The sequence below is a fragment of the Triturus cristatus genome, chromosome 8, assembly GCF_964204655.1.
Source record: "Triturus cristatus chromosome 8, aTriCri1.1, whole genome shotgun sequence".
In the NCBI taxonomy this organism is placed as follows: Eukaryota; Metazoa; Chordata; class Amphibia; order Caudata; family Salamandridae; genus Triturus; species Triturus cristatus.
The window spans coordinates 901,962,321-901,989,256 of record NC_140591.1 but is presented as its reverse complement, the minus strand read 5'-3'; the positions used below and the strand labels follow the sequence as shown (position 1 = coordinate 901,989,256).

The 26,936-nt window shown below is 46.8% G+C and overlaps 1 protein-coding gene across 1 annotated transcript in view; it reads left to right on the top strand.

Annotated features, from left to right (window-relative positions):
• Positions 1-26,936, top strand: part of NFKBIZ (NFKB inhibitor zeta) — a 448,599-nt gene that overhangs the window by 229,936 nt on the left and 191,727 nt on the right. Inside the window, exons 9-11 of the mRNA XM_085622425.1 lie at positions 19,455-19,624; positions 20,121-20,231; positions 20,321-20,488. Coding sequence (XP_085478551.1) covers positions 19,455-19,624; positions 20,121-20,231; positions 20,321-20,488 — 449 coding nt within the window. The remainder of the gene's footprint in view (positions 1-19,454; positions 19,625-20,120; positions 20,232-20,320; positions 20,489-26,936) is intronic.

Here is a 26,936-nt window from a genome sequence, read left to right as displayed (position 1 = left end):
GATTGCAAGCATTCAGGCTTTGCGTCAAAGATTCATACCTCAACACTCTCTCCCAGCAAGAGTGTTTATGCAACTGATAGGGATGATGGCCTCTTGCGTTTTCATAGTGCCCCATGCAAGACTCCAGATGCGTCCACTCCAAGAGTGCTTAGCGCGCCAATGGAACCAGGCCCAGGGGCAACTGACAGATCTGGTGTTGGTAGACGGTCTCACCCATCGCTCTCTGCAGTGGTGGGACACTACAAATCTTTCCAGAGGTCGACCGTTCCTGGATCCGGTTCCACAAATAATCCTAACAATAGACGCATCGCTCTCCGGCTGGGGAGCTAATCTACTACACCTCACCGTGCAGGGCACATGGACGCCGCAACAAAAGTTACTCCATATCAACCATCTGGAGTTACTGGCAATCTTTCTAGCCCTAAAATCCTTTCAGACACAGATTTTAGGCAAGGCAGTCCTTATTCGCACAGACAACATGACGGCCATGTACTACATTCAAAACAGGGCGGCACACACTCTCCACAGCTCTCAACTAGCACAGAGCATATGGAGATGGGCAATTCCACACAATCTTTCTCCTAGCCCAACATGTCCCAGGAGTCCAAAACACCATGGCAGATCTGCTCAGCAGACAAACGCAGCAGATCCACATGTGGGAACTTTACCCGCAGGTTCTTCACCCCTTCTTTCAGATGTGGGGGCATCCACACATAGACCTCTTCGCCACCCACGAAAACAAAAAATGCCCAAGCTTCGCCGCCAGATACCCACACCCATTGTCCAAATGCGATATGGATGAACTGGTCAGGCAAATTTGAGTACGCCTTTCCACCTCTCCCACTAATTCCATTAGTGGTGCGAAAGCTACAACAGCACTCCCTCACACTGATTCTAGTAGCTCCAACATGGGCCAGACAACCGTGGCACACCACGCTGCTGGAACTCTCGGTAGTGCCACACCAAAAGTTACACCTTTCACCATACCTCCTATCCCAGAACCATGGAGAGATCAGACACCCAGACCCAGCTCAGCTCAACCTTGCGATCTGGCTCCTGAGATCCTAGAATTCGGATACCTTAACCTTCCCCCCCGACTGTATGAACGTCATCAGAGAAGCTAGACGCCCTACCACTAGAGCCTGCTATGGTGCCAAGTGGAAAAGATTTGTTGTTTATTGCCATAAAAACACAAAACCCTCTAGACGCATCTATACAGCACATCATATGCTACTTACTCCATCTACAAAGGTGTAACCTAGCATATACATCCATTTGGCTACACCTCGCAGCAATTGCCGCCTACCTAGAAAACAGACAGCACCTATCACTTTTCAGAGTGCCTGCCATTAAAGCCTTCATGGAAGGCCTCAAACGAATAATTCACCCCAGAGTACCACCCTCACCTGTGTGGAACTTAAATATAGTTCTCACAAGGCTAATGGGACCGCCTTTTGAACCTTTGCATAAATGTGAACTGTAATTTCTCACATGGAAAACAGCTTTCCTTGTAGCCATCACTTCCCTTAGAAGGGTCAGTGAGATACAAGCACTTACTATACAAGAACCTTTTCTCCAAATGCACCCGAACAAGGTTGTCCTCCGTACCAACCCAAAATTCCTACCCAAAGTCATTTCACCCTTTCATCTAAACCAATCGGTAGAATTACCTTTTTTTTTCTCGCAACCTCAAACTGTTGCAGAAAGGGCTCTACACACACTGGATGTTAAAAGGGCCTTACTTTACTATATCCAGAGAACACAAACTTTCAGAAAGACAAAACAACTGTCTCTTTCTCTCCACCACATAAAGGCAACCCCATCTCTAAACCAGGGATAGCTAGGTGGATTGTAAAATGCATACAGATTTGCTACCACAAAGCAAAACGCACGCTATCTGTTCCCCCTAAAGCCCACTCTACAAGAAAGATAGGGCCTTCTATGGCTTTTCTAGGGAACATCCCATTAGATGATATCTGCAAAGCAGCTACATGGTCAACACCGCACACTTTCACTAAACATTACTGTGTAGATGTGCAAACCAAGCAACAAGCTAGTGTGGGCCAGGCTGTACTAAAAACACTATTTCAACCCACTACAACAGATACAGGTGGTCGCTGCTAGGGTTGGGAACTGCTGTATAGTCTATGCAAAAGTGCGTAATCTGCAGCTCATATGCCGCGAACGGAATATGCTACTTACCAGTATGCATCTGTTTTTGGCATGTAGAGCTGCAGATCTACACACGCCCACCCGGCTACCTGTATCTGTTCCAGTCTATCTTATTTAGATACAACACACATGGGTTTCTTCACTGTTATTACTACGCTCCATCTTTCCCTGTTGGAGAAAAACAATCTGAGGATGGAGCCGAAGCCCATGCGCAATACGATCCAAGGGAGGAGTCACCGACCTCGTGACTTCCAAAGACTTTCCAAGAGGAAAAACAAACTGCAAACATCCGGGCCCAACACCAGATGGCGATCTATGCAAAAGTGTGTAGCTCTGCAGCTCTACATGCCAAGAACAGATGCATACTGGTAAGTAGCATATTCCTTAAGGGGCAGCCCTGAACCAAGAAAGAAAACAAGAAAAAACTACATGAGAAGGAGGACCGAACAGCAGTGCAGAAGCAAACAAGAGGAAGACGCCCACTGACTTGACCCCAGTCCTACCAGCCTGTATCGACCTCCAACCTGCTCCTGCAAATTCCCGTTGTGTCCTGCAGCCAGCAACCTCAAACCCCGGAGTACCTGCCTGCTTTCAACCTCAAAGACTGTGTCTCCTGTGAACACCGGATTTGTTCATCTGCAACCTCTGGATCTCTTCCAGGGGATCCTCATCAAAGTCATAAGCACTAGAATATTCCCGCCCATGCGCGGGACCCCGGAAACACAATCATATATGTGACCAACATATATGTATCTCCATATATATATATATATATATATATATATATATACATATATATATATATATACATATATATACAATAAAAAAGCAAATGCAGCCTTTCATAACTAGAGCTGAATAATGCTGTAAGGACTCCCTTGTATATCATAAACAATACATTAAAAACAGGGAAAAACAGCAAAGCATGTTTGAAAACTGTTTTAATGCTTGGCACAATCTCTCAGATAGGACTGAAAGCATTGACAGCTCACAGGCTGCATTGCAGAAAACATAGCCTAGAAAAGGCTGAAAAGCTAACTCATAGTAACATAGAAATAAACTGGCACCGTGCCTTTAAGGCAGCCATGACCCCTAGCTTCCCATCATGCCTCAGGGGTGACAGTTAGGTCAGTTCTTTCCGGCTCCTTCAGGCAGGATCCTGGTTACACAGCTCCACTTCTTTCTGATTTTTGTCAGAAATAATCTGCAGTTTTTCTGGAAAATGTTATCTTACTTCGACGTCTTACAGGTTGTGAAGTAAGGTGCTGTCTTTTTTTGACAGAATTTGGCATTTTTTTCACTCCAAAATGCCATCTCTTTTTGACCCCTGCCCTTCTTGTGGAAAAAAGGCCAGGTCAGACTCTCATGCAGTCTGTATTCTTTGTCTACCAAAGGACCATGTCCCCAAGACTTGTCCTCATTGCCAGTCTTTATCTAATAGAACTCTAAAAGACACAACGAATCCATCTGTATGGACTGGCAGAGAAGGTTAAAACATCTTCCAGAGGCAGGTCACCGTCACTCTTCCTCTTCAGCGTCGGGTTCGGCGCTGAAAAAGCTACCACCGGTGGGACATACGTCCAAGAGAAGACCTTCGACGGCGGGCTTGCCGTTGAGAGAACGTCGACATTCAGGTGCGTCTCTTCATTCGACGTCGTAGAATCGTGAGCCTCCGCCGTCAACCCGGCGACGATCGGCGTCGAGCAGAAGTCCTCCGCCATCGTCAACTCGGCGACAATCGGCGTCGAGGAGCAGAAATCCTCTGCCGTCGTCAACCCGGCGACGATCGGCGTCGGAGCAGAAGTCCTCCGCCGTCGTCATCTCGACGCTCTGCGTCGAAGGCAGGGAGCCCTCCGCCGTCGTCAATCCAACGACGATTGACGTCGAGGGGCGAGAGTACTCCGCCGTCATCCCGGCGACGATCGGCGTCGAATCAGAAGCCCTCCACCGTCGTCAACCCGGCGACGATCGGCGTTGAGGATCAGAAGCCCTCCGCCATCGTCAACGCGGCGACGATTGGCGTCGAGGATTAGAAGCCCTCCTCCGTTGTCAACCCGGCGACGATCGGCATCGAGGCGCAGAAGTACTCCGTCGGCGTCTGCGAGACGCTCGACGTCGAAGAACAGAGTATGTTGAAATCTGATCCAACACCTGGTTGGAAATCGGTGTCGAGAAGGAGGTCAAGGTCGGCGTCGAGGGACTCCGTCAGAGCAGGTCATACGCTCGACGTCGAGACCCACGTCAGTGAGGTCTGGAGAAGGTTCTGTAGTTTTAGTGACTGAATCAGCGTCACGGCACTCATCCTCTCATTCCTCGAGACTCCATTCACCGGAGCATTCACCATCTGCATCCCCAGAGCGACATTCAGAGAGGTCGCAACGAAGATCTCCTTCACAACACAGGAGTGCTTCCCCTTCTGTTCACTTATCTCCAAGATGGCTTCTTCCCATCCATCACTGGAGTAAGAATCCGGCAGGAGCATCACAATGTGAAGAGGAATTCACCAGTCCACTCCACAGATCGCCTCTGCAAAGATTGGTGCAAGAGGTGGATAGATCACCTTCAGCTATACGCACAGACCGTACTGGCAGATCTCGGGAGTGCAGACTGTGAGAAGTTGGCCTGATATGTAGTGCTCACTATTCTAGTGATCACTGTGTATCATTCCAAACGACCCTTATTGATGATTGGTTGTAAGTCAACCTTTTAGACCAGCTATCCTAGTAGCGTGGATACGAGCAGTCTTTAGGCTAAACTCTAGAGGGCGTGTTAAGCCAGCTGTTTACCATCACATATACCCCTTGAACGTCAAGTGAAAGGACACCACACAAGTTGTTATGAAAATAAAAGGATATTTATTTATAACAAGACTACCCTGGCTCTTTATGAGTCAGGGAGCTAAGCACACTACAAAACTCTTAGAAAATACTTCAGTTGCACAATTTACACAAATGCCCGAAGGGCACGAGAAACCATCTACGCTAACAGTGAAATGCGAGTGGTTAGAGTCTGGAGTTACTGATTCCGGAGTGATCCGATCAGTGGGACTAAGCGAAAAAGGAACTGGACACTTGTAGAGCGAACCTGCGATGGAGCACCGAAATGCTCGAGTTACCTAGCCCAGAGGCTGCGGCTGCGTGAGGTTTGGCAAGATGTCGGGAGTCCTCGTTGTAGTCTCAGGAGCCTGAAAGAAGTTGTTGCTGGCAGGCGACCAGTGTCGATGTTCAGCGAGAGCCAAGCCTGGATCGGTGATGAAGGAAACCTGAAAGCAGAGGGGACTCAGTTCTCAACCGCTAGCCAGCGATCGTGTGGGTACCAGGAAGGTACCGGCTGAAGTCACCTCGACCAGGTGAGTGGGTGACGTCTGACTCGGCTGTTCCTCGGACCAGGAGGTGCGGCGGCGACCAGGATGGAGGGCGAGCTGTCCCACGAAGGTGTCTGCTGTCGATGATGCTGGGCCCAGGAGTGGGGCAGCAGGTCTTGGCAGTGGCAAACCCACGCGGTGGAGTCAAGATGGCGTCTGGAGTGGACCAGGAGGGTCCGAGGTACTCCTCTGTTGAAGGGGAGCAAGGGCCAGCCTGGAGCAACCAGACCAGTGATGAAAACAAACTATCGTGGTGCGTCGTGAAGAGGGCCACAAGCCGGTCGGCGAGTGGTCGGACAACGCGGTGAACAGCGAGGAGCAGAAGGGGCCCCCACGCAGATCTCGTGGATGCTGGGGAGGCGGGCTTCGGTGCTGGAGCCGCTCAGGGTTAGGGCTTCTCAAACCCTAGGTACACTCACTCGAGGGTCCCTCGGTGGGCGTGTTAGATAAGCGTCATGCAGGTTCTGAAGATGGCCGGTCCCGCAGGTCTCGTCACACCTACGAATCTCAGCTGGGCTGACGATGTAGGTAGAGGTCAGAGATGGCAGGGAACCCGGGTCTCGTCGAGCTGGGCAGTCTTGATCCGTGGGAGAGACGTACAGCAAACCGCAAGCGCTTAGTTGGTGCCTGCTGGTGCAGGGTGGCTACTCCTTAGCCACAAGGGAGAGTCTTCAGAAAAGTCAAGAGTTCCTTTCGTGGAAAGTAGTTCAAGATTCAGAATTATCCAATTTGGGAAGGGGACCCGCTCCCACCTTTATTCTAGGAAAAAGGGGCTGGCCCGTGACTAGGTCCTACCTATGGGTGGGACCAGGAGGGGGGTGGTTACACCCCTATCCTTTATCCGGGTTCGCCCCAGCTCAGGGGCTGGTGTGCCCCCGAAACTGGTTTGAGCCGGGCTATGCACAGTGAGCACCGGGGTGCCACTTGCAATCACCTTCCTTTCAGCCCTGCCTACCTGGGATACACAAACCCTGTCTGGGATGGTGCTAACACCGCCCTCGACAGGAAACCCTTTGTCCAAGCTCCCCTCGCTGGAAGGTCTCCCAGCAGCAGGAGGTCAGACTTGTGTCTGGTGGCAGCATCCATTTTGTGATGCTGAGGCTTGAGTCAACTTTAACCGGGGTTCAAGGTTACTTCCATGTCGTGTCCCTCTAGAAGGGTGGAATGCTAACCCCGTCGCCAGAACTGGCGAGGGGTTCGTATTCCAATTCGTATGACACCTTACTCGACATGTTTGGGTGATGCGATGCCAAAGTTAGCAAATAACCGCGAGGATTATAATGCACTTTAAGGTAGTTGGCCCGCGTCACCATGGAACGGCTATTTAGGATTTGGTTCCGCAAGCTGTCGACGGGCTCAGCTCGCGCCAGAGCACCATCTCACATGATTCCCAGCACTCTGCCTTCAGGATTGTTAAGGCCTGCCATAGGAGTGACTGACAGGAATCCATGCGTCCATTTTAGGGTTAGGTATAGGAATACTACACCTACAGCAACGGGTGATTACACCACCTTGCCCCAGCTGTCGTGCAGCCAGTTGTGTCAGATTTGGGCGGCCATCCAGGGGTGGCATAATACATGCTGCAGCCCCTGGTAGGCCCTGGGTACACCGATGCCCTGGATACCTGTGGTATGCTGAGACAGGGACTGACAAGGCGGCCCAGTTCCAATTAGTGGATGCACCTAATGTACATGTGTGTTAATTTCGAGAGAGAACAGCTAGGCTGTGGGTCTGATTGGCAGGCCCACAGCCAGGGAAAGTCGTAAACCAATGAAGCAAAAGCAAAAAAATCTGGGTGATCATAGGATTGCAGACCCTACTCTCCTACACAGACCTTCTACTTCCCATCACAAAAGGAGAAGGTCTCCTACATGGTCTTTCTCCTCCACCCGCTCCTCTAAAAGGGACTATTCACCCACTCTATTGGATAGCCCTCAATCAAGAGTGTCTCCAATAGATGACATAAACACGTAGGGGGGCTCAGAAGCTAAGCATTGAAATGTCAACTCCTCAGGTTGCAACTTCGGTGATTTTTGAGACACTACATCAGAGATCTGTGTCTCAACCATTGCTACCTCTGGTTCCTGGGCTCCTAGAACCGGTGATGGACATTTTCCTAGCTCCATCTACAATAAAAGCCGCACCGGCTAGAATTCAAAAGAAATACAAGCCTGCGGAATCAGACCCTGTGTTCTTGAAATCAGATCCGCCTGCGGACTCTATCGCCGCGGCAAGAAAAACGCGTGCAGTAACTGCATCTTCGTCAGTCCCCCCGGACAAAGAGTAGGTCCCAGGACTCTTGGACGGAAAGTTTGCGGGTCTGCAGCATCATCGCTAAAAGTATCTAGCGCAGCAGCCTTATTAGGCCACTACGACAGAGCCTTATGGGACTCCTTGGACCGCTTCAAGGAAAAGCTACCAAAAGAAGGATCAAAAGGATTTTGAGGAGGTTATCACAGAAGGATCCTTTGTAGACTACCAAGTGATTAGCACAGCAGCGGATGGTGCTACACTGTCAGCGCATTCATATGCGCATGGTATTTGCTCTAGGAGGTCTGCCTGGTTAAGACTAACAGCTCTTAAACCAGATGTGCAACAGAGAATCCTTAACCTTCCTTTTTCTGGCTCCTACCTGTTTGGCACCCACACTGATGAGGAGATGGCTAGGATGAAAGCCGAGTTGGACAACCTCAAGGCTGTGGGATTAGACAAGAAAAAAGAGTTCAAACGGAGATAAAGACCCAACCAGCGCAAGGGCTACCAACAGAGGGTTCAAACCCCTCAGTGGTCCCAAAACAAAATCCAAGGCAAGCTGCAGTTCCAAAGCCGTAAGTCAAACAGAGGTAGAGGAGGTCATCAGCAGCATTCCTCCGCCACGGCTAGATCAGCAGGGAAGCAATGAGCAAGAGCTTCCTCTGGCGCCGTTGCCCACTCCAGTGGGAGGAAGTATTTCACATCTGAGAGAGTGGTGCAACATAACAAAAGATCGTTGGGTGCTTAGTATACTGCGCAATGGATATGCACTACGTTTCCGTAGGTCTCCAAAAGACATTCCTCCGAAAAGATCTCGTCCTCACCAGCTAAAGTTACTGCGACAGTAAGTGGTTGCCCTTCTACGGAAAAAGGCCATAGAAGAGGTTCCTCCTTCTCAGCGAGGGAAGGGAGTTTATTCCAGGTACTTTCTGGTGCCAAAAAGAGATCAAGCGCACAAATTCAGACCTATCCTGGATCTTCGATCGCTGAATAAGTTCATCTTGAAGGAGAAGTTTCGCATGTTGGCGCTTCATCAAATATGTCCTCATCTGCAAACAAGAGATTGGATGTGTTCAGTGGACCTCCAAGATGCGTACTTCCATATACCTATCATTCCCCGTCATCGCAAATATCTGTGATTCGTGCAAACACTACCAGTTCAAGGTGTTGCCCTTCGGGCTGAAATCTGCCCCACGGGTTTTTACCAAGTGCATGGCGGTGGTGACGGCGGCTCTACACAGAAGGGGTCTGTTCGTTTACCTGTACTTGGACGATTGGCTCCTGAAAGGGCCATCCCCTCAGCAAGTAAGGAGCGATCTCCAAATCTGTAACTCGACTCCACAGGCTAGGTCTGCATGTGAACATAGAGAAATCGGTACACCAGCCTACCCAGACGATCCATTATTTGGGCTCTACTCTGGATACAAGCTTAGGAAGAGCGTTTCCTTCAGAGGAGAGACTTTCTTCAATGCAACAGAAGTGCAAAACTCTTCTCCGGACAGCTCGTCCAACGGTCAGGCAAGTGGCATCTCTGCTAGGATCGATGGCTTCTTGCATATTTCTCATTCCCAACGCCAGGCTGAGAATGATCCCTTTGCAACAGGACCTAGAGGACAAGTGGGACCAAGCGGGACCAAGCATCGGGTCACTGGGAAGACCGACTTGTGGTTTCACAAGCAGCAAAGTCGTCCATTGTATGGTGGACTCGACCAAAGAACCTCTTAGTGGGTGTCCCCTTCCATCAACCAGTTCCGACACAGTCCTTAGTAACGGATGCGTCTCTACAAGGGTGGGGAGCGCATATGGATTGCCTGCAGATGCAGGGACAGTGGTCCATCAAGTAACAATCCTACCATATAAACATGTTGGAGCTGCGAGCAGTCCACCTAGCTCTGAAGGCTTTTCAGCCCTCAATAACGTCCAACTTGATCCTAATCCAAACAGACAACATGGCCACCATGTATTACCTCAGCAAACAGGGTGGTACGCGCTCTCGCCCGCTCTCCCTGGAAGCTCAAACGATGTGGCACTGGCTTTTAGCCCGAGGCCTTTCCATCACAGCGGTGCATCTTCCAGGGGAGCGAAACGTGCGAGCGGATGCACTCAGTCGGCACTTTGAAGATCAGCCAGACTGGGTGCTAAACGACGAGGTAGTGGCAGATATTTTCCATCAGTGGGGGCAACCTTCCATAAATTTGTTTGCAGACGACCAAAACAAAAAATGCCACGCCTTCGCATCCAGGTTCCACCGTCCAGGGACGTGGGGGAATGCTCTTTTGATGGATTGGTCTGGAATATTTGCATACTCCTTTCCTCCCCTGTCTCTGATCCCGAAGGTGGTATCCAAACTCATCCGATCCAACATGAAGATGATCTTGATAGCTCCGGACTGGCTTCGTCAGTGGTGGTACCCAGACCTGTTACAGTTGTCGGTGCTCCCCCACAGGAGACTACCTTGCAGATCGGACCTGCTGACCAAGATGGACGGGAAGATTCTACATCCCAACCTTCCCTCACTGAACTTGGCAGCATGGCTCCTGAGGTCCTGCAATATGGACACTTGAATTTACCGCAGGACTGTATGCACATCCTGAAAGAGGCAAAGAGACCTTCCATGAGGGCGTCCTACTCCTTTAAGTGGAAAAGATTCTACTTGTGGTGCGCTCGTAATCATTTTATTTCTACTACAGGGCAGGAGGAGGTAATTCTTCCTTACCTCCTGTACTTGGCTAAATCAGGTTTAAAGTGTTCCTCGATCAGGGTACACTTAGCCGCCATTACGGCCTACAGAAAGTCTCCAAACCAGCCTTCCTTTTTTCAACTACAGGTGGTCAAGGATTTCCTACAGGGGTTGAAGAAAGTGTATCCCCCTGTTCGGCCTCCTTCTCCTCCTTGGGAGTTGAATCTAGTCCTCCCTAGATTGTTGGATCCTCCTTTTGAGCCCATCCATAAAGCCACGTTGCAACATTTGACATGGAAGACCGCTTTCTTAGTGGCGATAACATCAGCGCGTAGAGTAAGTGAAATCCAAGCCCTGTCTGCCAAAGAACCATATACTATTTTTCACCACAACAGTTTCTACCAAAAGTTGTATCTGATTTTCATGTTAACCAGTCAATCTCCCTACCATCCTTTTTTCCCAATCCCGCAACTCCTGCGGAGAGATCACTCCACTCCTTAGACCTTAAGAGAGTGCTCAAGTTCTATTAGGAGGGGCGAAAGGCATAAGAAAATCAGATCAATTGTTTCTGAATTATGGTTCTATGAGGACAGGCTTTCCAGCTTCAAAAAGGTCCATTTCGTGATGGATCGTGTCCTGTATAAAATTGGCTTACCAGTTGGCAAATAAACCCCTATTGTCGACTAAAGCAGACTCCACTAGGGGGAAAGCGGCTACAATAGCTTTCTTGCGTGATGTTCCAATGGCAGAGATTTGCAAGGCAGCAACCTGGAGATTGGTACACACGTTCACAAGGCATTATTGTCTTGAATCCGATTCCAGAACGGATACTCAAGTAGGCCAAGTCTCCTTGAGGCATCTATTCAGATAATAGATCTGGGTTTTCAAGTTTAGTTATTTGAACTTGATTATTCATTATTTTTTTCCTTTGCCCGCAGGTGGAAGAGGTGAGGCTCGCTATTCTATTCTAGTGCTTATGACTATTGATGAGGATCCCCTGGAAGAGAAGGATTACTTACCTGTAATCCTAGGTTCGAGGCATATGCGCTGCAGATCACACACTTAGGATAGTAGATCGCCATCTGGTGTTGGGCTCGGATGCTTGCAGGTTGTTGTCTTCGGAAGAAGTCTTTGGTCACGAGATAGGTGACTCCTCCCTTGGACTACAGTGCACATGGGCATCCACTCCATCCTCAGATTGTTTTTTTCCGCCATTGGGTTCGGATGTAACTTTTCCAACACCGGTTGAAAATCTCAAATACAAGCTTTCTGAAGCGAAAAAACACAAAGCACCTTTCACTTGACATCGAATTCATCTGCTTGATTCCGGACGTCGACGCTGGCTGCTGGGCCTATCCATGCCGTGAGGCCTACGGCTCATGGAAAGGACGCGGTTTAAAAAATGCCCCCAGTGTGGACCAAAATTTCCGCACAGTGACAATCACAAAGTCTGCAACCTGTGCCTATCACTGGAACACGACAAAGCCAGCTGTCCAGCCTGCGCAGCATTTCGATCCAAAAAGACCATTCGGGATCGAAGAGCTTGACGCCATATCATGGCAGAGACCAGCTCCGGAACCAGTAAACATCTTCGATGAGGGTCCCAATGTCCCGGAAGAGGATTCCAAGGAACTTCAAAATCATCTCAGAAGCAGACGACTCGGACGACCTCATTACTCTGGGGCAACGTGTGAGTACCACTGCCCCTGCCCCAACCCCTCCAAAACCTAAGGCATTGGTCAAGACTTCGCCAGCTGGCCTCAGTCGAGACCGAAAAAAACATCCTTCAGAAGCCCCGCCTCTGGGCTCGGCTCCGAAGAAACAAGCCTTCCGGTGACTCGGGCCCGAGTCAGCCGCATGTTATTGTACCCCCGGCACCTTCGGCACCGAAGACAAGACCCCTCGGCACCGAAATCGGATCCGACACCTTCGGCACCGAAAACATCGAGGCCCATAGATAAACCGGCACCGAAAGTTTCCAAGACGAAAGACTCAACTTCGGCACCGAAACAATCGGCTAAGGACTATAAAACACCTCCTTAAGCCAAAGACTCTACCGATCAACCAAAACCTCGATCGAAACCGAAAAAATCGGCGCCAAAATCTGTTCCTGAAGAACAAGAACTTTTCCATCCAGATCCAACACAAAAAAGGATCTATATTAATCCAAAGACTGGACTGTAGTGCCATGTAAGAAACGGAAACTGGACACAACACCTGCCCCAGTTCCTATAAAAAAGGACTCCGCAACATCACTTATTCCTCCCTCTCCCATACGACCTTCTACCCCACCCCCTCTGCCTACACCACCCTTACCTCTACCATCTCCATCACATACACCACCTCCACAGGATGATGATGACCTAGAGGGAGGGAGTGATCCTTATAATACTAATGAGCCGTTCACTGATCCAGATACCGTACCATTGGATAATTGGGCATACCCTCTACCAGATATACCTGACCCTACACCATATCCCTCCAAACCATCACCTCCAGATTACCACCTGGGGTTTGGACAACTAGTAAACAGAGTAGCACTTTACCATGGCGTCACCATGCACTCTGATGCACCCGAGGAAGACTTCCTCTTAGACACTTTTGAACAGTCTCAGAAGTCGGTACAAATTTTACCAGTGCTTAAAGGGGTGATAAAACACGCCACAGAAGTATTTAAAGACCCCGTCCGTGCCAGGGTGCTTAACCCAAGAATTGAGAAAAAATATAGACCTGCCCCAGAAGATCCTTGTTACATCAAAGGGCAGCTCCCTCTGGATTCTTTGGTCGTTTCCAACGCAAGGAAACGCGCCAACTCCCAAATCACGGGAGATGCACCACCCCCGGACAAAGAATCCAAACTATTAGAAGCCTCGGGCAAACGGGTAGCAGCACAAGCTTCTAATCATTGGCGTATTGCCAACACCCAAGCCCTATTAGCACGCTACGATAGGGCTCACTATGATCAGTTGGAGAATCTGCTACAACACCTGCCAGACCAATACAAGACCCAGGCAAATGACCTTATACAGGAGGGAAAACTTATCTCAAATGCGTCAATTAAATGTGCACTTGCCGCAGATACCGCCTCTCGAGCACTAAACACAAGTGTACTCCTTAGACGCCATGCCTGGCTACGCATTTCAGGCTTTAAGCCAGAAGTACAAAGTACCATACTTAGCCAACCTTTTAACCAAGAACAGCTGTTTGGGTCAGCAGGTGACACTGCACTCGAAAAAATGAAAAAAGACACCGAGACTGCTAAGTCCATGGGAGCATTGCAGTCTCCACAACCACGCGGCTCCTTTCGACGCTCCTTCTACAGAGGAGCCTCTAAGAATATGGGAGCAGACACCTCCTCTACGTTCAAAACCTCTACACAAACATCTCCTAGTAGAGGATATTTTAGAGGAGGATATAGAGGAAACAGCAAGTGACGAGGTCGAGGCAATACCAACACTCGTACCTCCCCCGCCACAAAACAGTGACTTTCCTTCACTCCCCCCAGACCATTCCACTCCAGTCGGGGGAAGACTCAAACAGTTCCTACCTGTCTGGAACTCCATCACAACAGACAAGTGGGTAAGACAAATTATCCAGTATGGTTACTGCCTGGAACTCACCACTACCCCTCCACACATACCACCCAAGCAGCGTTCCATGTCACCAGACCATCTTGCGCTCCTCAAACAAGAAGTTCTCTCATTGCTTCAAAAACACGCAATAGAACCAGTTCCCTTACAACATCAGGGTACAGGGGTATACTCACTGTACTTCCTAATCCCCAAAAAGGAAAAGACTCTAAGACCAATACTCGACCTCAGACTCCTAAATCTGTACATAGACTCAGATCATTTCCATATGATCACTCTTCAACAAGTGCTCCCACTACTACAAGACGATTTCCTTCCCACACTAGATCTCAAGGACGCCTACTTCCACATTCCCATACATCCTGCTCACAGGAAGTACCTAAGGTTTGTGGTGGACGGACAACACTATCAGTTTACAGTCCTTCCATTCGGGGTAACAACTGCGCCCAGAGTATTCACCAAATGTCTAGCAGTAGTAGCAGCGCATCTCAGAAGACAACAAATTAATGTCTTCCCGTATCTAGACGACTGGCTAATAAAAGCCAACTCATTCAACAAATGCGTTCTACACACTCACGAACTATTAAAATCTTACACAACTTGGGGTTCACAATAAACTACCCCAAATCTCATCTCCAACCCTCCCACATACATCAATATCTGGGAGCCACCATAAATACCTCCAAAGCCCTAGCATATCCCAGCCCAGCCAGCATAGCCAATATACAAGCTCTCATCGTAAAATGTCAAACCCTTCACTCTTCCAGCAAGTGTTCATGCAACTGATAGGCATGATGGCTTCATGCATCTTCATTGTGCCTTATGCAAGACTTCAAATGCGTCCCTTGCAAGAGTGTCTAGCACGTCCGTGGAATCAGGCTCACGGACAACTAACAGATCTGGTGTTGGTGGACAGCCGCTCACATCGCTCTCTGAAATGGTGGAACACATTAAACCTGTCCATAGGGTGGCCGTTCCTCGAGCCTCTTCCACAAATAGTGCTAACAATGGACGCATCACTCACGGGGTGGGGAGCCCATCTCCTAGGACACACCACTCCGGGCAAATGGACCACTCAACAGAAAGTGCTTCATATAAATTACCTGGAACTACTGGCAGTATTCCTAGCACTGAAATCATTCCAAATACATCTCCAAAACAAAACTCTTCTCATCCGGACTGACAACATGACAGCCATGTATTATATACAAAAACAAGGAGGCACACATTCTCTCCAGCTGTCCCAGCTAGCACAGAACATTTGGAGATGGGCCATTCCCCAGAACATATACCTGCTTGCAGAACACCTTCCAGGGGTTCACAATCAGATTGCCGACCTGTTAAGTCGACACTCAACAGATCCACGAATGGGAATTACATCCACAAGTCCTACTCCCCTTTTTCCAAAAATGGGGCCAACCAGACATAGATCTGTTTGCCACACACAAACGCAAAATGCCCAACCTTCGCCGCCAGGTGTCCCCACCCACAGTCCAAGGGCAATGCAATATGATTGAACTGGTCAGGCAGATTTGCGTACGCTTTTCCGCCTCTCCCACTCATTCCATTCGTGGTACGCAAGCTCAGGCAACAGTCTCGCAAACTGATCCTAGTAGCCCCCACATGGGCACGCCAGCCCTGGTTCACAACACTGCTCGAACTCTCTCTACTTCCACACCAAAAACTGCATCTCTCCCCGTCCTTACTAACCCAGAACAATGGAGGAAATAAGACACCCAGATCCAGGTCAACTGAATCTAGCGATCTGGCTCCTGAAGTCCTAGAGTTCGGTTACCTCAACCTGCCACCAGACTGTATGAACATTATAAAAGAGGCCTGACGACCTACCACTAGAGCCTGCTACGCTGCAAAATTGAAAAGATTTGCCATTTACTGCAATAACAATGATATACGCCCACTGGATGCATCCATACAGAACATCATTTGCTACTTACTACACTTGCAAAGATGTAATTTAGCATACTCCTCCATACGTCTCCACCTAGCAGCATTAGCAGCCTACTTGCAAAATCGTCAACACTTGTCACTATTTAGAGTACCTGCGATCAAAGCCATCATGGAAGGCCTTAAGAGGATTATTCCTCCCAGATTACCACCCTCTCCAGTGTGGAATCTAAACATTGTTCTTACAAGGCTCATGGGACCCCCTTTTGAACCTCTGCATAAATGCGAACTACAGTTCCTCACATGGAAAGTGGCTTTTCTTATTGCTATCACATCCCTTAGACGGGTAAGTGAGATCCAGGCTTTAACCATACAAGAACCATTCCTACAATCACACCGCAACAAAGTGGTTCTTAGAATAAATACGAAATTCCTGCCAAAAGTCATATCTCCGTTCCATCTTAACCAATCAGTAGAGCTACCAGTGTTCTTCCCAAATCCGGACTCAATAGCTGAAAGAGCTCTTCATACCTTAGACGTTAAAAGAGCCCTACTTTACTACATTGACAGAACCAAAGCATTCCGCAAAACCAAACAATTGTTTGTTGCTTTCTCTCCACCACATAAAGGCAACCCCATTTCCAAATCCGGGATAGCCAGGTGGATAGTTAAATGTATCCAAATATGCTACCACAAGGCTAAACGCACACTAACCGTTCCCCCTAGAGCGCATTCCACACGCAAAATAGGGGCTTCCATGGCATTCTTGGGAAACATTCCCTTAAAAGATATTTGCAAGGCAGCCACATGGTCTACAACACACACCTTCACTAAACATTACCGTGTTGACGTGCAAGCAAAACAACAAGCTTCTGTAGGTCAGGCTGTCCTTAAAACGTTATTCCAAACTGCTGCAACTGATACAGGTGACCACCGCTAGGGGAGACACTGCTATATAGTCTATCCTAAGTGTGTGATCTGCAGCTCATATGCCTTGAACGGAATATGCTACTTACCAGTATGCATCTGTTCTTGTCATGTAGAGCTGCAGAGCCACACACGCCCACCCACCTCCCCGGGACCTGTATCTGTTCCAGCATAGTCTTATTTAGACATTACACATGGACATCTCTCTCTTTTTACAAACTCCATCATTTCCCATCATGGCGAAAAACAATCTGAGGATGGAGTGGATGCCCATGCGCACTGTAGTCCAAGGGAGGAGTCACCTATCTTGTGACCAAAGACTTCTTCCGAAGACAACAACCTGCAAGATGCATACCGGTAAGTAGCATATTCCTTCTCTTCCAGGGGTATCCTCATCAAAGTCATAAGCAACCCTCCAGCCTCCCCGGGCAAAGGAACCTTGTTTTTTAAGTAATTGTCAACTCTTTGTATCATGGCTTTTGAGTCCCCGCAAAGAATAACTGACCTAACTGTCACCCCTGAGGCATGATGGGAAGCTAGGGGTCATGGCTGCCTTAAAGGCACGGTTTCAGTTTATTTCTATGTTACTATGAGTTAGCTTTTCAGCCTTTTCTAGGCTATGTTTTCTGCAATGCAGCCTGTGAGCTGTCAATGCTTTCAGTCCTATCTGAGAGATTGTGCCAAGCATTAAAACAGTTTTCAAACATGCTTTGCTGTTGTTTTTCCATGTTTTTAATGTATTGTTTATGATATACAAGGGAGTCCTTACATCTATATTCAGCTCTAGTTATGAAAGGCTGCATTTGCTTTTTTATTTTATATATATATATATGAGATACATATATGTTGGTCACATATATGATTGTGTTTCCGGGGTCTTGCGCATGGGCGGGAATATTCTAGTGCTTATGACTTTGATGAGGATACCCCTCGAAGAGAACTAGGATTACAGGTAAGTAACTAATCCTTAAGGCTGGACACCGCATATCCGCCCCACTCTGCACCCGCTGTCCACAGCCAGAGCACGAGTGGTTAAACACCACGAGGAGGTCCCCCTGGCGATCCTTACCTGAGATCCGGCGACCCCTGACTTGCCTCAAGCCTTCAGGCGACGCCTGCAGCCTAAATCCGGAAGGTCCTCCTAACCGTGACCAGGAGCTGGTAAGAAGATCCAACCCCAAAAGGCACCCCTGCACCAGACGCCCAACGGCCTTGGGTGGCCAAACCGACGGTTCCGATACAACTTCTAACTTCCCAACTTACCTCTTGAAGTGGTGATCGCACCCAGAAGACCTTCGTCCTCAAGCCTACAGTGCCTTTGCAAACCGGAGGTTCCCCATTGCAAACAGGGCGCCAAACGTCGAAACAGCACCCAGCTGCCCTAGTGCCGCTGACGATGCACCTTTGGTGCCACTTTGTTTCCCCATTTGCCCTGAGCTAAAGTCTAGGAGCTTTGCTCCCACAACCAAGTGGCCTGCTCGTCAGCAGCCACCAACCGGAGAACCCCTATCCCCCATTGGATAACATTGGGCCTCAGCACTCTGCACCTGACCGCCCTAGTGCCTCTGAGGGTGTAACAAGAGTGCATCCTTGACCCTGGGGGACCCCTGAGTCTACCCTGAACTCCCACTACCAAATACTTACCTCAAAACCGATAACACTATTTCCCTCCATAGGATAACATTGACTGTTTTTCTTGGAAAAGTTTTGAATTGTGAAGTTAAATGTCCCAGAGTAGTATCCAAGTATACTACTCTGAGTAAGAAAAGTAATCTAAAAAGTAAATTACCTGGTATTTTACTGAAAAGCCCATTCAAGTCTATGTACTGTATTTACAAAGTATTGCATTTCTCTGCAACCATACTGTAAGTCAAAACAAAGTGCGTATACAATTACAATTGAAACTTTTTACAAACTGCATTACTACTGTAAAGAATGTATTGCTTAACTGTGCCAGGCTTGCTTGGTTCTAGAAAATAAAATAACTAAATATTTTTTATACATAAACAATTGGTCTGAAGTTTAGTCTTTGAGTGTGTGAATTCATTTGCTGACTGCGTGTGTACAACAAATGCTTAACACTGTCCTCTGATACTGCCTTACTGCTCGACCACAAATGGAGAGTGAGGCGCTATCTAACTTTACCTCTGCCTAGCTTTGGGGTTCCACTGGATTCTGTACACACTATACCTCACTTTGGTATAGTATATACAGAGCCAGCTTCCTGCAGTATGTACTTGAGAACTCATTTCAATCCAGTGTTGTGGCTACCTGTTTCGATGGCACGGAGTGACAAAATAATTGCCTTACATGGTTGAGATTTTGTTGCTACACAATTGTAAAAAAGTGTTAGGAGCAGACTTCTTGCCCTTATGTAATAGCAGATGTTTTTTCTGTTGACCTCAGTTATTATATTTTAATGCAAAAATGTGTTTTCACTGCAATTCTTTTTGCCTCTATGCATTATGAAGATTGTGTATAGCCTCAGAAGTTTTGTTAGAATGTTTAGAATGTCTGCAAAAAAGTTACTTCGGTTCTTGTTCTGTTTTTTTTTTTTTTTAAGGTATAACGGCTTTGCACTGTGCAGTAATGTCCCACAACGCTGCTATTCATGAGCTTCCACGGAGCCTCCAGCCGCATTCACCTGAGGCTCAGGACATTCTGTTGAAAAGCAAGCGTCTAATAGATACAATCCGATGTTTGATCCAGATGGGAGCATCAGTTGAAACCAGAGTAAGTTCAGTTCACCGCTAAGCACTCATTAAAATAAATATAAAAAATAAGTACACCGGGCAAATATATCTTTAACATGGTATGATCCTGCATGTTGGTGAGCTTTTTTCATCAGTGAACGCTTTTGACTTGTCTGCTGTGCTAACTTAATTTTTCTTTTGCATAGCTGTCAGTTACTATACAATTCATCAGAACATTTATTTGGCATTGCAGTCCTCTGTAGTAAATACGATACTAAAATGAGTGCCAACTTTTTTCACATTTGAAATAACGTTGACTTGTCATACCATTAAAAATAACTTGTGAAATGGTCGCAAATGCTGTTGCTTTTGTCTAAACATAAAATAATCACTTAAGCTTTTGGGTGATTCACTTATTTGCATAGTAAATAACCTCATGAATAGTGTAGGGCATACTCTGATCATCTCATACACATTGTATGACAAACCTTCTGTGATACTACTTGCGCCTCATTAGAAATTTCTTCCTTTCATAGGATCTTAAGAGTGGTCGATCTGCGCTGCATTTGGCTGCTGAAGAGTCAAATATCGAACTACTTCGTTTATTTTTGGACTTGCCAAATTCCATGACTTTTGTGAATGCTAAGGTAATGTTTGCCAGTCAGCAACTAAGAAGTAAGAGCTTAATTGATTGTAACAATCTTATTGTCCTTCTGATTTTTCTCCAATTTTCCAGGCATATAATGGTAATACTGCTCTTCATGTGGTTGCTAGTCTGCAGCATCAGTTGACTCAGTTAGATGCTGTCCGTCTGCTGATGAGAAAGGGAGCTGATCCAAGTATGAGAAATCTTGAAAATGAACAGCCAATTCATCTGGTGGCAGATGGATCCCTGGGTGAACAGGTAATGTGAAAATATATCCCAAAATGTTAAATGTTGGTTTAACCAGTCTCTTGGACTGAACCTGCAGCCTTTATCTCCAACCGAGGATCTCCATTGTTTTCTATAAAGCAACCTACGCCCCTTTGGCACCCGGCCGCTCCTGTGCTACCAGGGGTGCAGCTTTGGTGCTACTCGGTGGCCACTACAGTGCTGTCCTTAACCCTCAGGGCCTGTGTCCCTACACTGCAGGCACTTACCTGCAACCGGTGCCTCTTCGAGGTGCCCCCCAGCTCCCATAGGCTAACATTGTGTCCAGTGACCTCTGCACCTAGCCACCTCAGTCCCGCTGGTTGTACCTTGGTCGGACCCTTGTCCAGTGTTGGTCAACCCCCAAGCCCCCCCGCCCCCCTCCGAAGACTGAACTTGTTAGTAGAGTCCTTACCAGTAAATTACTTATCCGTCTTATCTCCCATAGGATTGCATTTGTTTTTCTCTGTACTGCTCGAAGTGTTTGATTCTGAAAATAATAAAAAGTATCTCTTTGGAATTAAAGTATTACATGCACCTGTAAAGTGTTTTTTATTATCATACAAGCCTTTTGCCAACTGTACATTGAAAGTATTGCATTTCTGAAAAGTCTACTTACCTGTAACTGATGACCACTTGGTTCCTAAAATAAAAGTAACTAAAGTATTTGTGTAAACATTGGCCTGAAGTTACTCATTGAATGTGTTTTTGCCTTGTATGAGTATGTACTACAGATGCATTCACATTATTCTCTGATAAGCCTAACTGCTCGGCCCAGCTACCACTAAATTGACAGTAAGGTATTATCTACTTTATCCTCTGCCATACCTTTGAGAACTTACTGAACTCTGTGCACACTAGATCTCTTTTTTGATATAGTATATACAAAGCCAGCTTCCTACATATAGTAAATCAGATGATTTCACTCAACTGCGAACAAACATTGGCAAATTCAATGAATTTGACACTTAAAAACTTTTTCACCAAAAAGTTTGGGCTAGTTGTTGTGGTCAATTTGTCTTTATTCGATCATAAAAGACATATTAACAGTACAATTTAATTAAAAAGGATAGATTTTTTTTTTTTTAAATAATAAAAAAACTTCTCATAATAAAGTTCCATTAAAATTATAGACACATATCAAATTGTAAAATAATTATAAATACACCCTTCCCTCTAAACCAGATAAAATCCATGATGAGAAAATGTTATCCATAATTGCACAAGATTTGGTTCAACGCTTCATTCTTATAAGCAGATTAGATTAAAAAAGACAAAAAAACAGAAAAAAACACAGTAACACTCCATAAAATCAAGTTACATAGTACCATGCAGACTATTCCTTCTAAGTGCCCATGTCCAACTCCAAAATTTGGCCATAGCAATAACTATGACTTCACTGGTATCAGTTTTTAAGATATGCAGAGCCGTTTGACAAGATCTTGTTCCCATTTTGACACAAACTGGCTTGAGCCATTTACAATGAGGGCCCTTGTATGCAGGGCACACAAACAGAACATGCGGTAAAGTCTCTGCCTCACATGGGCAAATATGACATTTTGTCTCGTACTCAATCCCCCACCTTTTCGTAAAAGATTTTAGGGGGAGAGTGCCCACTCTAAATTGGTGATAGAGCTTCCTATCACAAGGGCTCATAATGGTATCCCGATAGGCCTCTAGCCTGTATTCGATTTTATGGTCCATAAAGAGACCTGTTAGTAAAGCACCATTCACCAAGGAAAGAGACTTATGACAGACCATATCCCTATATAAGGCTTTGAAATCTGTTTTAGAGGGGAAAGAATTTCCTACTGGGTCCTCCCATAAATGGTTGAGGCCCATATCCAATAGAGTAGCCTTAATATTTAGTAGCCATGTGATGTTATTAGATTTGTCAACTTCTCTAATATACTTAACAGCTTGCGCATAAGGGGCTAACTCCAGGGTGGTCCATAGTCTGTGCCAGTAGGCAAGAGGTCTAAAACCCGCAGCCTCCTCAAAGAAAATACAACCCAGATCTAAAAGGAAGGGTCTGACTGGTGTTGATTGAGGAAGGCCGGTCAATGCCCTCAGAAACTTGTACTGAGCTTGGACTAATGGAGCTAGATTTTCGAAGCCCCAGAGTTCCGCTTCATAAATTATTGAAGCTCTAACCTTCCCTTGATATATAGTTAGAACCGGAGCAACGGGTTTAGTTTGTGATAGCCGGTGTTCTTTTAAAAGGGCCCCTGCTAATTGATTATGACTTAATACTAACAGATCCATCTGCGGCTTCCAATTCATCCTTTTGCCCATGGTGACGCCCAGGTATGTGAAAGAGTCAGTTTGTTCCAGGGGCGCGTTGTTCATTTCTACTCTAGCTTTCACTATCTTGTATTTATGTAAGACCATGAACTTAGTCTTGTCAACATTTACTACAAGGTCATGGTCATTACAGAAAAGACTAAATCTATCAAGGGCTCTTTGCAGCCCAACTTGTGTCTTAGACAAGATTAAAGTGTTATCTGCAAACATTAGGAGAGGGACCCTCGATCCAGCAATAGTAGGAGCGTCTGTAGGATATTCCGTATAATATGGGATAACATTATTTATGAACGAGAAAAGGGTAGGGGCAAGGACACACCCCTGCCGAACTCCCTTGTCCACAGAAAAACGTTCTGTTGACCCCATCGGACTTGGGCATAAGTAGATTCATGTAATTTTATAATAAATGATAAGATCTCAGCGGGCTTCCCTACTTCATTAAGACTGTCCCACAGCTTGTTGCGGGGGACTAAATCAAATGCAGATTTAAGATCTATAAATGCTGCATAGAGGGTACCCCTGCTAAGATCACTGTATTCCAATATATTAACATGAATCTAAAGACTTGGTCGATAGTGCTAACATGTGAACGAAATCCTGCTTGATAGGTGGATAAAATGTCATTATCCTCATTCCACCTGTTTACCCTGCCTAGCACTAATCTAGCCACCAGCTTTTGCATGGTGTCAATGAGACTTGAGTGCAGATAGTTAATTGGGCTGGCGCGATCCCCCTTTTTATATATCTGGATAATTTCAGCCCTTTGCCAGGATTCCGGGATGGGGGCACCTCTGGCCAAACCATTTGCAAAGATAAAAATGTATTTGAGCCATTTCTCCCGGTCAGATTAAAATAAGTCCGCCGGGATGCAATCTGGGCCCGGGGCCCTACCTACAGCTATCCCATCAAGAGCGCGCTCAATTTCCGCTTGGGTAAATGTTAAAACTGACTCCGAGACTGCACATTGGTACTGCCCAATACTTTTTGTAAGCGATGAAAATTGGGTCTGATAATCTGCAACCCAGGCTTCAGGGGGGACATTGTTAACTGGTACCGGATCGGTATTATCACTTCCCCACTTAATTAGTTGCCAGAATCGACACCAGTTTTTCCCATTACTAGCGTCTAACAGATCCCCCCCCCCCCCCCCCCCCCTATCTATTTTCATCCAAGGCCTTCTTTGCCCGTTGTTGGATTGCCTTATATACAGATCTTTGTTTCCTTACCTCCTGCATTGAACCTGCCCTAATAGCTTTAGACAAATCCCTATAGACTATCCTACATGCCCTATCATACCATTTCTCTGATTTATAGATAGGGTACACATTAGTTCTTTTTTTTTTTTTTTTGGTTTTTATAAAAAAGGATCTCAACTTGGCAAAAAGAGCTTAATGGGCTATTGTAAGGGCTGGAAGAGTGGCCTCATTAAGGTCAAGTTGCGAGAGGACTGTAAGTGAATCTGCAAGTGTTGATTTGATCTGGGTTATGATGCCTTCATCCTCAAACCTGTACCCATTTTAGCCTACGAGAGTCATAAGACATAATTACGTCTGCTGTTCCGATATCTGTACTACCCCTATGGTGCATACAATGCTTTGCCTCTAATGTCAATATCAGGGGATCATGATCACTCTCTGGTCTTCTCAGAACCTCCATGTCCCTCATCCTTTGCCAGAATTCTAGTTTAATAAGAAAGTAATCAATCCTACTGCTTCTTAGCCCGTTAGAATAAGTGTTATTGCCTTTACTATCAGAAATAGATCTTCCGTTTGCAGCCCGAAGCCCCTTCTCCAGTGTTACACTTTTTAACTGTAGGACAGCTTCTGTCCATTTCTTAATAGGGTCGAGCATCAAGGACGGAACACCTCAAATAGCAGAGGTAAGGCTTCCATCTTCTAAGCCAAGTGGCTCAAACGTGCAGTTGAAATCCCCCGCAATAATCCAGTTACATGATCCCTTTAAGGATTTAATATATACGTCCAGGCTAGAGACGGTCGGTGATGCCCTTCCACCCACCAACCCTCTAGCATAGACATTTATCAAAATGAACTCGGGTTCAAACTCAGGGTTTATTTTAATGACCTGAATTTCCGGATTATCAATCTCTAATTCTTCTGCCTGGTAACCCGCCTGTTGTCTTACCCAAGTGGTTAATCCACCGGACGGTCGGCCTTTAGTACTCGCTATTGCTGGCTTACCAAATGCCAGATATCCTAGCCGAAAGATCGTACTAAGAGACCCAAGTCTCCTGAAAGACAATAACATCATAGAACTCTATGAAATTAGACCAATCAGAAGAACTAATCTTTGATTGCAAGCCAGCAATATTCCACGGTAGAATACTTAGTGTGCAGGGATTTGATCCTTCACCTTGATCCATCTGTGCCAATTCTTCAGCACACTGTGGTCCGCTAGATGTTACTAACTGAAGGGCTGGATCTATCACATGGGGAGTAACGAATTGATTGGGGATGTCATCTGTCCCTGTTACGTCTACCGGTAACAGTCCATGACAGGCATCTAAACCGGACAAAGGGGCAAATCTATTAACAAGATTAAGGTCAAACGGTCGTCCTAGGGCCCTATGATGGACATTGCAAACCCCCCCTCCTAACTGGGAATGATAGTGAGGTCTGTAGAAAAACCCTAGGGGCAGGAGAGATATTTTTCCCGGGCAGTACCCTTCATTTCTATTCCCTAGGCACTCCAATAGGAGTCTGACTACGTGCTCATTGTTGAAATTGGCAACCACACAGACAACCCCCCCCCCCCCCCTCCCATCCTTAGCGGAATATCCAACCCAAGATGACCGTCTGGCCATTATCAGTTGGTTACTAATATCCCAGCCCCATACCCCTGCTTCCTTCAAATGTACACTTAACCAGTGCAGTGTTTTTGCCATTAACTGGTCAGTAGATTCAATCTGCCCACCTCGTAAGGGGGGTACATTCCTCAGAACCACCACCAATGGAGCGGCAGCAGGTGGAAGATGTAGTAGCTTATGATCGCTTCTGGCCAACCTATTGGTCAGCTCATAGTGTTCTGCTAGAGAATCAGGACCAGAGTCACGTCCAGAACGCCCAGGGACCATAATCTGTTGGTTATCTAAACCACAAATAGGCTTGTTAGGTGGAATATTAGGTGGAATGCTACTTACTGTCTTAGCACAAGGTCTACCTCCCTCCACCCTAGGGGTACTCGGAATAAACTGGGCACATTCACTAGATAAGTTCCCCAACTCACCCACACATCCTCCCTGGGCCACTACACCAATATCAGAAGCAATACCCGCTCCGGCATTCCCTCTAGATAATGAAGACATTGAATTAGATAGTAGAGGGATGGCCAAGGGGCGATTAGAAATTACAGGATTACACAACACATTTGATGTCAATTCAGAGGGCCGATTGTTTTCCCCCAGTGAGGCCTTTATAGAACCAAGATTAGACACAACAAACGATTCAAGATTTGTCAGTTTTTCCTCAATTGGTGTCAAGGATTGGGGATAAAGATGCCGATAATAAGGCGCCCATACTGGACCACAAGCTGTCAGCTTCAAGCGCGGGAACACCAACCAAGTCCAAATCTGAGGCACCCAATATGGGGGGCGATAGACTGAGGCTCAATTATCGTTGTCGCAGTTAAAGTCTGTGTTAAAATCACAGTCCCACCATTCCTGTTCGTTTTCGGCATTTTTGCATTTTTTTTGCCTTTGGGGGCCCCCTCCTCGCTTCCTCTTTGTCGATGGCTCCTGAAGTAGTTCGCTGGCTAGCGATTTAGATTTGGACACAGACCTTGTAGTAACGCATGGAAAAGTACTACACACTAAGCCCTTGTGCACCAGCTCATCAGGCGTAGAGCTAATTGGAAACCATTATTGTTGAAATGTTCGGCGGTGCAGATGGAGACTGGCTAGTAACTCCTGCCGAGTCGAGAGGATCCACGCTTACAACCACACAATGTTCGGGTGAGCGTTCAGACCTCAAACCACCCAGAGACTATAGTTTAGTTTGCAGGGGGTCTAGAGATAAGAGGCGCTCAGTCAGGGCAATTTCGTGGGCTAAGACCGAACTGGCCCTGGTTATAAAGTGGTCCAGGGTCCCAGCCACACTTCCACCCATTTAGGCATTTCTCCCCT